The sequence below is a fragment of the Ovis canadensis genome, chromosome 20, assembly GCF_042477335.2.
Source record: "Ovis canadensis isolate MfBH-ARS-UI-01 breed Bighorn chromosome 20, ARS-UI_OviCan_v2, whole genome shotgun sequence".
Classification (NCBI taxonomy): Eukaryota; Metazoa; Chordata; class Mammalia; order Artiodactyla; family Bovidae; genus Ovis; species Ovis canadensis.
In genome coordinates, this window is record NC_091264.1 from 45,123,885 (window position 1) to 45,136,484 (window position 12,600).

Consider the following 12,600-nt stretch of genomic DNA (forward strand, 5'->3'; position numbering starts at 1 on the left):
CACGAAGAGTCAGACACGACTGGGCGACTTCACTTTCACTTTTCACTTTCATGCATTGGAGAAGGAAATGGCAACCCACTCCAGTGTTCTTGCCTGGAGAATCCCAGGGCCAGCGGAGCCTGGTGGGCTGCCATCCATGGGGTCACACAGAGTCGGACACGACTGAAGTGGCTTAGCAGCAGCAGCAGGTGTTTTGTTCATCAGTCATTCCTTCAACCTCTCCCTATCTTAGTAGAGCATGGCACCATGTGGGGATCCAATCATTTATTGGGTGGTGTATAAAAGAGTGAATTTGGTGTGTGAAAGGGTGATTTAGAGTTGTTGGATTATAATGTTTAAAAGGCTAGCTCTCTCAAATCTAAATTACAAGGAACCCCTTCAAATAACCTGAGACACAGTATGCTCATCTTATTAAAATAAGGACTATCAAGATATGGTTTATCTTATAATAAACCATAAGATTAGAGCACTATTGATGTTAATTCCAGTATTCCTGCCAGAATAATCCCATAGACAAAGGAGCCTGGCAGGCTGTATGGGGTGGCAAAGAGTCAGACACAACTGAGCAGCTAAGCACACATGCTGTCCATTTCAGGGTTCTCTTCTGGATAAAATCAAATACAAACAAAAAAGATCATTGGATAGATTTTTCATACAAAATATATAATTTTATATTCTTAACAGTTGTTGTTATTGTTCAGACACTCAGTTGTGTCTGACTCTTTGCAACGCCATGGACTGCAGCGCCCCGGGCTTCCTTGTCCTTCACTATCTCCTGGAGTTTGCTCAAATTCATGTCCATTGAGTTGGTGATGCCATCCAACCATCTCATCCTCTGTTGTCCCCTTCTTCTCCTACCCTCAATATTTCCCAGCATCAGGGTCATTTCCAATGAGTCAGCTCTTTACATTAGGTGGCCAAAGTTGGAGTTTCAGCTTCAGCATCAGTCCTTCCAATGAATATTCAGGGTTGATGTCCTTTATGATTGACTAGTTTGATCTCCTTGCTTTCCAAGGGACTCTCAAGGGTCTTCTCCAGCACCACAGTTCTAAAACATCAATTCTTTGGTGCTCAGCCTTCTTTATGGTCCAACTCTCACATCAGTACATGACTACTGGAAAAAACCACAGCTTTGACTATCTTAACAGTGAATTATGGAAATAATATCAAAACAGTCTCTGTCTCCAGGTTGCCCCTTTTGTAACATTAGCACATTACTCTGCTTTAAATACTGTGAAAATGAAAGAAACCTCATTTAAAATGGAGTTAAGAATGGGACTTCCCTGGCTGTTTAGTGGTTAAGACTCTGTACTCCCAATGCAGGGGAAATGGGTTCTATGTCTGATCAGGTAAGACCCCCACACAGCGCAGCCAAAAAATTTAAAAAAAATTTAAAAAAGCACTAAAGGGGGAACTCTCTCCCACATGTAGCACTCAACACACTTAATGAAGAAAATCTTCAGAAGCTAATGTTACTCTTCATTTTTCATGGCATAATGGGCTACATTACCCTGAACATTATAGATGATATAGTAGCTTGAATGACTTCCCCAAAGATATATCCACCTCATAATCTCCAGAACTTTGGATGTTACCTTCAATAGCAAAAGATGTGATTACTCAAGGATCTTGAGAAATTTATGCCAGGTTACCTGGGTGGGCTCTACATGCCATCGCATAAGAGAAAGGCAGAAGGAGATTAGACTGAGGCACACACAGAGGAGGAGATATGAAAACAGAGGCAGAACTGAGAGTGATGTGACAAGAAGCATGCCAGCAGCCATTAGAAAACGAAAAAAACAAGGAACAGATCCCACCAATTACCACCCCCCCTCCCATAGACACACACAGCTTCCAGAGGAAGCATGACCTTACTGACACCTTGACTTTAGACTTTTGACCACCAAAACTGTGAAAGAATAAATTTCACTGTCTCCTTTATTTATATATTCCATTATATCACAAATTTTATCTTCAGGAGGTTATTTTTTATATCTAATCAAATTCTCCTAATTTTACTGACTTAGCCGCAGACTTCCTGGATCAGGAATGATCTTACCAGCCATGTAGCCCAACTTCTCTCCAGAATTGAAAATCTTGTCTCCACAGAGATATTTATTCATTTAAACTTCTCTGTTTTTTTTTTCTCCCTGTATTGAACCGTATACATTGAATCACAGTAGCTTCCACCTAACTCTTCCCTTAGAAGCTACAAGAATCAATTTCTACATGACATTTTTCTAAAGGCTTGGTTATATCTATCATTTTCTCTATGTCTACTTTTATTCTTTGGTGAGTCACAGAAATGGTTATGACATGTGATCTAACTACAGAAAACTTCTAAAGCATATTTTAAAAAGGAAAAGCCTTAGGTAGACTAATTGAGTCTCTATTTTATATAGCTTTCTATTTTCCCATATTGCCAGAAACGTAGCTATTTCATCATGGTATAGTGTAAATTTTATTGTGAATCATTTTTTATATAATACCAACTCTATTTTTTACCCATTAATATGAATCCTATCCTTCACAGAACAGACAATGACTGCCCTTAATATATGTGAAGAGAACTATTGCATCAAACACTGACAAAGCATTTTCACTCCGTGTTAAATAAACCTAGGCCTTCAGTAGTTCTTCAAGAGACACAATGTTCTGATTCCTCAGTTCTCTAGTCATTGTTCTGCAGAAGCATTTTGGTTTTACAGTATATGTATCTTTCAAAATATGAATCCTAGAACTGAAGTCAGTGATTTGTATATTTAATTAACAACAGTTCCTTTATCCTGGCTTCTCAGCCTGAATTCCCTATCTGCAGTGATCAGGCTCCGCATGCGGGGAGTGTACGTTTCACATGAGAGATTTGTTCTGTTTTCCAGGAGAAAGAGAAGGGTCAGAATTTCCTCCTTGTATCTGCTGCTTCTCAAGCAACTTCAACTCAAAATAATGCCATTGTGATATTTTAAGAGGTGGCTCACCCTGAGCTCCAGGACTAGCAAGACATCTTTATTCATTTTAACCATTAGCACAGCAGTCCTTAAATTGCAGTCTCTGATCTGCACAACCTGAGAATTAATTAGAAATGCAATTCCCATCCCCTCCCTCCAGACCCCCTACTTTAGAAACTCTAGGAGTGTAAGTGGGTTGACTCCCAGGGATCTTGGATTTTAAAAGCCCTCCAGGTGGTCTTGATGCAGGTTGAAGTTTTAAGATCCACCATGATGTGTCAGAAAATTACACTGAGGCAGAAATGTACCTTGTTACTGTAAGGTATTCAAAGAAAACAAGCTAATTGTGTTTCTTAGTTACTGTGTTTTCTGTTTTTGGATTTAGTAGAAGAAGTAATTAAAAAAAGAAGTAGTTAAAGTTATTACAGTGCAACTATTCATCAGTTCAGTTCAGTGACTCAGTCATGTCCGACTCTTTGTGACCCCATGGACTGCAGCACGCCAGCTATTCATTAAACCAGCCAAAAACCAACTCACAGTGTGCAAATATTTTTCTCAGCACTTCGATGAGCTCTGAAGGCCATATGGAAGAAGTATAAATTATAATCTATGGTACCTAAGGGAGCTAACATAAGGTTTTCTTCTTGCACAAGAAAAGTGCATTGAATAAACAATGAATATCATTATGTGCTGTGCTAGTTTTATGATTTAGATTCTAATTGCTTTAGAGCTTAAAAGGAGACAGATAACATAGATGGTAAGGGAACCATGAAAAAAATTTCAATAAAGAGTGTGTGATTCAGGTCTAAAATGTAGCTACAAATTTATTTGGTAGATGGAATAACATAAGATACTTCAATTTAGGATAAATGGAAAGTATAGACATGAGAGAAGATCCAGATAAAACTGTGGAAGTAAAATCACTGTGGAACCCAAATATTGTGTTGATGTGGGAATAGTGTTAAAATTTAAACTATTATCATTAACTTTATATATAAGAAGAGGGGGCTTTGTATGGCTTTATGGACTTCTGTTGTATCTCCTGTAATTAAGAAAATATTTGTGGTGTGTGGAAGCATATTTGAATGTGTATAAAAATGTTATGTTTCCTAAGCTTTAATTCTAGACTCACAGAAGTTTGAGACTCTTTACCAAGTACACAAACCAGTGTTATAAAGCCTGAGACTTTAAATATTTCAAGCTTACACTATTTTAGAGGATCATAATGCACCAGTTCTCAGGACTTGTGCAATGACTATAGGTAGACAGTAGGAAATAAGTGCAATCTTTTGTCAGTGACATTTTATTTGAATAAGTTCACAATAATAGTTCTAACAGTAATCAGACTAAAGCAACTTCAGCATATTTCATTTAACTTTAATTAAATTAAATTAATTTTATTAAATTATATTAAATTTATTAAATTATTAAAATAGTAAAGGCTTTAACAAGGCCTATCATTTGGATATTTCTTGATTAAGAAAATCCTTGCAATCAGCCTCTTAAATGCTCCCTTTACATCTTTGTTCCTAAGTGTGTATATAAGGGGGTTCAACATGGGTGTGATGATTCCATAGAAAAGGGATACCATCTTTCCCCGGTCCTTGGAGGCAGGGGATGGTGGTTGCAGGTACACGTAGATAGCAGTGCCATAAAAAAGTGACACCACTATCAAATGGGAGCCACATATTCCAAATGCCTTTCGCCGACCTTCCACTGATTTTATTCTCAACACTGCTTGGACAATACAAGCATATGATATCAGAATGAGTGTCACAGGTATTAGAAGGAATAGCACACTGATAAAGAATAGCTCAGCTTCATTTGCTGTTGTGTCTACACACGACAACTTGAGCAGAGCAGGGACTTCACAGAAGAAGTGATCCACTTCTTTGTGGCCACAGAGTGGCATCTGCAGGGTCAAGGTGGACTGCAATACTGAGTTGCTGAAGCCACTAACCCAGGATATAGCTGCCAGCTGGAGGCAGAGTTTTTGGTGCATGATGACGGAGTATCGGAGAGGCCGACAAATAGCTACAAACCTATCAAAGGACATGACAGCCAGGAGGAGACATTCAGTGGAACCCAAAGCCAGGAAAATGAAAAGTTGTGCCACACAGCCACCATAACTAATCACCTTCCTGATGCTGCATATGTTTACCAGCATTTGTGGAACTGTACTTGTGGTGTAGCAAAGGTCCAAGAGTGAGAGATTGGTAAGAAAAAAATACATGGGGGTATGGAGCTTGGAATCCAGACGGGACACAACAATTATTGCTAGATTGCCCAGGATGGTCAAGATATAGGAAATCAGGAACACCACAAAGAGTGGAAGCTCCAGCCATGGTCGATCTGAGAAACCTAAGAGGATGAACTCTTGGGGGACACTCTCATTGATCCTATTCATGTTAAATGGTCAGCTCTTGGTTCTCTGGAATATAAAAAGTAAGTTAACAAGCACATTTATTTACTGTCAGTAATAAGCATTTTGCTAATAGTTTCTATAAACTTATAGAAGATGCTATTAATGTGAAAATATATTGACAAAAATATACATATTTATCTTTCCAAGTATTTCAAATATTTCTATTTTTGTTTAAGTGTATTAGGAAAATAAATTTCAAAAATGTTAAAGTATCATCAATTTCCATATTCATAGAACTTATTCTTTATAAAATATCAAAATTTGATCTCTTGTTATTCTGTAAATTCATTGTTCTCACTTTTTTCTACCCTGGGTACCTACTATTAGATAGATATAGAAACAGCTCCTGCCATTTGAATTCATTCTGTGCATGCCTGCTAAGTCACTTCAGTCGTGACCAACTGTTTTCGACCCTATGGACTGTAACCCGCCAGGCTCCTCTGTCCTTGGGATTGTCCAGGCAAGAATACTGGAATGGGTTCCCATATCCTCCTCCAGGGGATCTTCTCAACCCAGGGATTGAACCCACATCTCCTGCATCTCCTTCTTTGGCAGATGAGCTCTTTACCCCAATCAACATCTATTTTCTCCTAATGCCAATGAGAGTCCCTGTTTAAAAATTGTGTAAATTAAAATTAATTAAAATTGTGTAAATTTCACCCCCTCCCCCCAAAAAAAAGAACATGTAGAAAGTATCAATAATGGACACAACTGAGGACATATATATATATTTTTATTTTAGAAGCTCAGAATTCATAAGGGATTATTTAATAATCTGGAACTGGACTTGGGCTCATATGTTATCTTGCCTAATTAGTTACATTATACTGGGAATGTTTCTTATCCTCTGATCTTCATGTTTTTCACTTGTGAAGATAATGATGCTTTTTTATGTTGTTTTGATATGAAACATATACACACATTGCTTAGTCTAGACCCTGGCCCTTAGAAATAGAGCAGTGTGGAGGAAAAAGGTTAGTGTTTCAAGGTCTCTGAGGTTACTCAGAGAGGAATTACTTACAGTTTATAAAACTATAAATTTTCTAAGGTTACCAGTGAAAGATGGCTCTGCCAGTTGAAAACTCACCTTCCTTTTTCCTCCTTAGCCCCCAAACTATCAACCCTCAAAGTAAGGATCCTAGTAACCAACTGCTGTGAAGTATAAATGTGATTTTTCAGTGAAAATTGGCTGGCATAGTGCCTGGCACATAGAAACATGGTTATGTTAGTCAAAGTATGATACTGATGTGGGAATTCTGAGATGCTTTGCCCAATCGCTTCAGTCATGTCCGACTCTTTGCGATGCCATGGGGCTGTAGCCTGCCAGGCTCCTCTGTCCTTAGAATTCTTCAGGCAACAATACCAGAGTGGGTTGCCATACCCTCTCCTCCAGGGGATCTTCCGAACCCAGAGATCAAACCCACATCTCCTGTGTCCCCTGCATTGCAGGCGGATTCTTTACCTCTGAGCCACACAGGAAGCCCTCCTGAGATGCTTTAAGCCAAAGCTATTCAGGGCCCTGAAATTCCTAAAACTGCTGATATGTCAGTTCTACCTACTAAACGTGTATTCATCCTGAAGAAATCTTAACAGGACACTCTAAATTATTATATTAATTTATCAATATCAGAATACAAAATTTCATGATTATTCAGGTTCATTTGAAAGTTAGCAATGTGTATTTTAATTTTGTTCTACTTTTTCTGGGACCACTAGTCCCCTAAAAATTGCCTTGCTCTCATTTGACAAAAACTTTGAGAAACATAGTCATAGATATAGATGTAAAATCATGTTTAAATGTATCTTTAAATGAAAAAAGTAGTTACTGAACATTTGTATAGCATGATTCTATCAATTTATAAAACAGTATTTTACACATACATGCATAAAGATACTAATACATAAATTTAAAATTACCTTGAAGTATACAGAAGATGGTGGAGAGTAAGCAGAATTATTTATAAATTTACCTGTTTTTTGTTCTAATTTTTAACATTAAAAAAAATCTTTACTTAAAATTCCATGGGCAGGAGAGTCTGGTGGGCTACAGTGCTTGGGGCCACAGAGGTTGGATATGACTGAGGGACTGAGCGTGCACACACACACTGTCTCTCACACACACACATATCAATTTATTTGCTGTATTTAACTCTCAGACCAGCATTGCTTTAGTTTAATACTTTGATCCCCGTTAGGGTGAAGATTTTTGCAAGAAAATTAATTTTTTAAACTCTTAAAATTATGTCTGAATCTGCAAGGAGTTTTTCTAAGGGATGGATTGTGTGTGTGGCAGGGGGGATGGGCATTTTGAATTTCATTGGCCAAAAAAGCAAAAAAAATGTTGCCAAGGAATGGAGGAATCAGGTAAAACAGGATAAATGGCATCGGTAGAGAGATTTCACACAATCCATAATTTCCTTGAGTTGCACAAGTGTTGAACAGATTCCCTCTAGTCCATGTAATTGGGGTGAATGATACTCCCCAGTTTACCCAGGACGACTGAGTTGTCTCCTATTGTGCTTGCAGTTTGGTAATAGAGTCACTTTCATTCTCAGTATTCCTGTTTGGATAAGGTGCAGTATCTCTTTAAATGTAATACTGAAGAGTGACACAATTCTTATATTATTGCTCAGAAGGTATCTCATCATGGGGGACATTGCATGTATTTTCTCCTCTCACATGGGCAATGTCCTTTCCTGACTGATCCTAGATAGGATGTTACTTCCTGAAACTCAGTCAAGGAAGTCCTCTCTACGGAAGATTACAGAAGAGGAAATCAGTTAATTTTATTTTAATCAACTGACCCCTCTCCCTCTGAGATTCGCTACTTACAAACATGATAAACTGTTTCTGCATCAATATGATATATTAGTCCACATATCTTGTCATATGTAATATCTTCTCATATTCTGTAATTAGTGAGGGCACAGTAAGGGGGAAAATATTTATCACTCTGGCACAAAGCACTGGAGCAGAATAAGATATACAGATGATGGCGCCAGAAAGTAATGAGGAGAGGAAATGGGAGATTTCAGAGCAATGAATTCTTGTATTTTGCATTACTCTTTATTTTTTTGGTCCATTCACCCACCTTTCAAACACACAGTAATCTCAAATATTTATCCATTCTTGAAAGTATATCTTTAGACTAAGTAGTTGTGGTATCATTTTTGCATTTTAGAAGTTTTAAGTAATTTGAATTCTGATTCATATTCCCAGTGTTAGGACTGAAGTGTTTATTAACAAAACAAAAGAATAAAAACCTAGGAAGTCCTTATCTACTTCTCTGAAATTATATCAGACAGACTCCTGAGTATTACCTGTGGACATCTGCTCTAATTGCTTGCAATTGTGGCTATTTCCTGAAAGACCACTGAGAAGATTCCTCTGCTTTTGAGTAAACGTACATTGCCAGAATCTCAAGATAATGTTCATCTCATTTTGAGTAGCATTCAAGAGGGTAGCAGAAGAAAACATTTGAATTATGTGAGATATCAAGGGGATCAGAAAGGGAATATAACTGGGTTAATAGAGATGTTACTGGAAGTTGATAGAAGGAGGTTAGAAAGCTGCTGATGAGATATTAATAAATTTTATCTGTGATGCATTAATCTTATATCTATCATCTCTGTACTGAATTCTCTTATCCCATATCTGACCTTGAACATTCAAAAAGGTAAAGTTTAACAGAGTCTTGGAAGCATCATTTTAAGCAACACTATGGAAAGAGCCTTGAGACAATAGAAGTAACAAGAATTTTAGTCTCCAAATAGCCAGTAAATCATTGTATAATTGAGCAAGTTAATTAATAGCTTTGGATATCAGTTACCTTCAGTAAGACTATGGGCATAGTGTTTTCCTTTTAGCATGAAAACTGTTTACTGTTGCATTTTCTCAAAGTATTTCATATCCCTATGAGGTAGGCTTCCAAATACCACAAAGATACCATATTCTTGCAGGATTAAAAGGATGAATATACTTATGTTAGTCAAAGTATGATAGTGATGTGGGAACTCAGAGACGCTTTGCCCAGTCACTTCAGTCCTGTCCGACTCTGTGACTCTATGAACTGTAGCCCACCAGGCTCCTTTGTCCATGAGGATTCTCCAGGCAAGTATACTGAAATGGCTTGCCATGCCCTCCTCCAGGGGATCTTCCCAACCCAGGGCTTGAATCCAGGTCTCCCATATTGTAGGAGGATTCTTTACTGCCTGAGCCACCAGAGAAGCCCAAAAATATGAATAATAGAAGTAATTTTTTCACATGGCTAATACATTGTAGATTGGCTTATCAACACAAGGAAGTTTGTCAAAAATTTCTTCCATTTCATTAAGATTAAATTTGCAGGCAGGAACTGAATTTATATGCTTAGAGAAATTACTTTCCTCAGGTCCTGGAGCTAGTAAATAACAGACTAAAGATTAGAACCTAAGACCGACCTGCTCTAAAGTTCTTATTTCCTTTAGATTTTACAGATATGTTCAAAATATATTTGTATAAAAACCGCTTGAACATATTTGCACATAATATATAATATAATTTGTATGTACATGTGTAACATAGTCTTAACACATGATATAAAATATAAACTATATCACATATAAAACATATATTTATACAAAATATATAAAAAAGATTTTTAGAAGCTAAAGCTAGATAAATCAGATTTTTTTCTAACAGATAAGTTGTTGGTCTTTGCTGAGATCTGAAATATAAACAGTCCATGAAATGCATGCTTAGAATACTCAAATTTTAGTGTCATTTTTTTGAAATATATGCTACTTACCTCCATCTTAAACATTGGTGATAGATCAATTTTATGTCCAAGAAGACTTGAGTTCAAAATAGGACTAATTTAAAGTGCACAGGTAAAATGACACCTTCATATGCTATTTAGCTGTATAACTGATTTGATGAAATTCATTCAGCTTCTTTTAGTTACACTCACAATGTAGCAAGCCATGATGTCTCCATTCAGAGTTAACTGGAAGATAAGAATGAAGTATTACAGATGATCTGAATGGTGTTCTGGCATCACTTGTAATTAGCGCACCAACTGCTGTTTCAAGTTTGTTTGTTTTTTTTTTTTTCCCCCAGCTAGTTTTTCAAAATGAATGTGCTTTCTCTATCAATATTGGAATTTTTTTGGTCTCTGGCAGAAATCTCAAACACTGAATTGCAAGAGTCTTTCCCCATAGTTTATAGCAAATACCCAGTGGGAAGAGAGAAAGAGGAGAGCTTTATGAAGTGATATTCCTCTTTCGTCATTGATTTGCTCAGCAAACCCTTTCTCCAGAGGCTGAATCCTTAACTTTGTCTAAGACAAAATGACAGTGGGGACTAAAATATCTTTCAAAGACAGTTCGGATTTTCTGCAATTGAATTGGAATTTGTTTTCTAGTCTAAACTTACTTATTTCTCTCAGGAAGGAATTTTTATTGCAAGTGTAAATTTGCTGAGAACCCATCTGAGGTTATGCTACTAACCCTTTGATTTGTGTATCAGAAAATAGACTTCAATTTAATTTATCTGAAGAAAATTGCTTAACTTGGTTTATGACACATTTTACATAAAGCAGTTTTAAACAGTTTATGTAGAACCAATATATTCTATATTTTTTCCATGGATTTTAAAAATTTCCAGGTGTAGTAACCAAGTTCTTCTTCAACTCACAATTATATAGATTGTCTTGTAATTTAAATGTTTTATATTGTAGAATTTATTCTGGCCAAAATGTTATATTTCTATTTTTATGTGCTATCATATTCAAGTTCTTTTCAATTTCTTTTCCAGGTGAGTAGATTTAGAAGACATATATTTATAATTCTGAAAAAAAGATTATGATTTTAACAAACATGGGGAAACCCCACAAATATACCAAAAGGAAACCAGTTATATGAATAGACAATTTGTTGTTGTTGTTTAGCCACCAAATCATGTCTGACTCTTTGTGATTTAGAATACCAAATCCAAATAAACAAGATATGTAAGAGAGTGTGACCAAATTCTCAAATAGAGAAAGATATATTAAAATAATGATGATAAACCTCTTCATACTCACCAGACTGGAGGCAAAAGAATTGAAATTTATTGCCAATGAGAATGAAGGAAAAGTGCTACTCACAGATTACTGGTGAAAATTCAAAGAGTTACAACTTTTCTTGGGGAAAGTATGGCAATGGCTTCTAAAAACTACATAAACTCTCAATCTAGTGCTGTTATTCGCAGGAATCATTCCCCTAGAAAGGACAAATGAACAGTAATGCTTGGTATATCAATACTTTAATGACCAATGATGAATAAAAAATATAGGATTTTTTGATAGCAAATTTACGGCATAATATATAATGAAAAAAATGGAAAAAATTCATTCATCTGAAACAAGGAATTATAGCACTAACACATGTCTTGGAGATGTTTTCCTGAGGTTTTGCTGAATGAGGAAATCAAAAATGTTGAAACAAATATATTAAAGCATGGCCCTACTTTTATAAAACAATAATTTAAGACACTGAAATATGATTTTATTATGTATTGTGTGTCTGTATGAGATTACATGAGAAAATATGTAGTTTTTTTAAGAATGACTAATTCTTAATTAACATTATTATCTAAATAACATGAACATGAGTAATCTGGAAAGGGGCAGAGGGTAATATCTAGAGGAAGATGGGACATGAAGTAAAGCTAGAAAAGAAACAAATTGAGACTTTGTGTATATTTAAAAGTTTTAAAAATTAATGACACTGGTTACTTCTCTATACAAGAATAAGAGTAAGGTTGAAGATGGTTAGGGGACAAATTGAACTAGAGTATGAATTATCTTTATAGTTTTCTTTTTAATAGATTGCATTTTAGTGAACAAAAATCACAATTTAAGAAGAAAGTAAAGAAAGGCCTAAAGAAAATGTGAATAAAAGTAAATATTCATTGTGCAGAATGGACCAAGTATACCCGAACTGAAATTGTTTCAGAATTCTTTAAATTTAGAAAGTACCAAGTAATGCACACTTATTGAAGATCTTGGAAATAGGGAAGGCTCTATTGAGGTTATTATTATTATCTAGACACCAGTGCTAAGTGCTTTGAAAGGACTGTTTCACTAGGTCCTCATAAGTGCCCTGTGAGACAATCATCCATTATTTCCAAAGATACATAGATATAGAAATAGAGGCTTAGAGTGGTTAAAATAAAATGTGTTAGGAAATTGGTTACATAAGTGGAAGT

The 12,600-nt window shown here is 36.1% G+C and overlaps 1 protein-coding gene across 1 annotated transcript; it reads right to left on the reverse strand.

The window, feature by feature from the left end:
* Nucleotides 1–2,123: 2,123 nt before the first annotated feature.
* Nucleotides 2,124–5,355, reverse strand: LOC138425887 (olfactory receptor 2B2-like). Its single transcript, XM_069564281.1, has 2 exons — nt 4,441–5,355; nt 2,124–2,150 (listed from the first exon to the last, which is right to left on the reverse strand). The coding sequence occupies exons 1-2, from the start codon at nt 5,353–5,355 to the stop codon at nt 2,124–2,126; spliced, it is 942 nt and encodes a 313-aa protein (XP_069420382.1).
* Between the last annotated feature and the right edge of the window lie 7,245 nt (nt 5,356–12,600).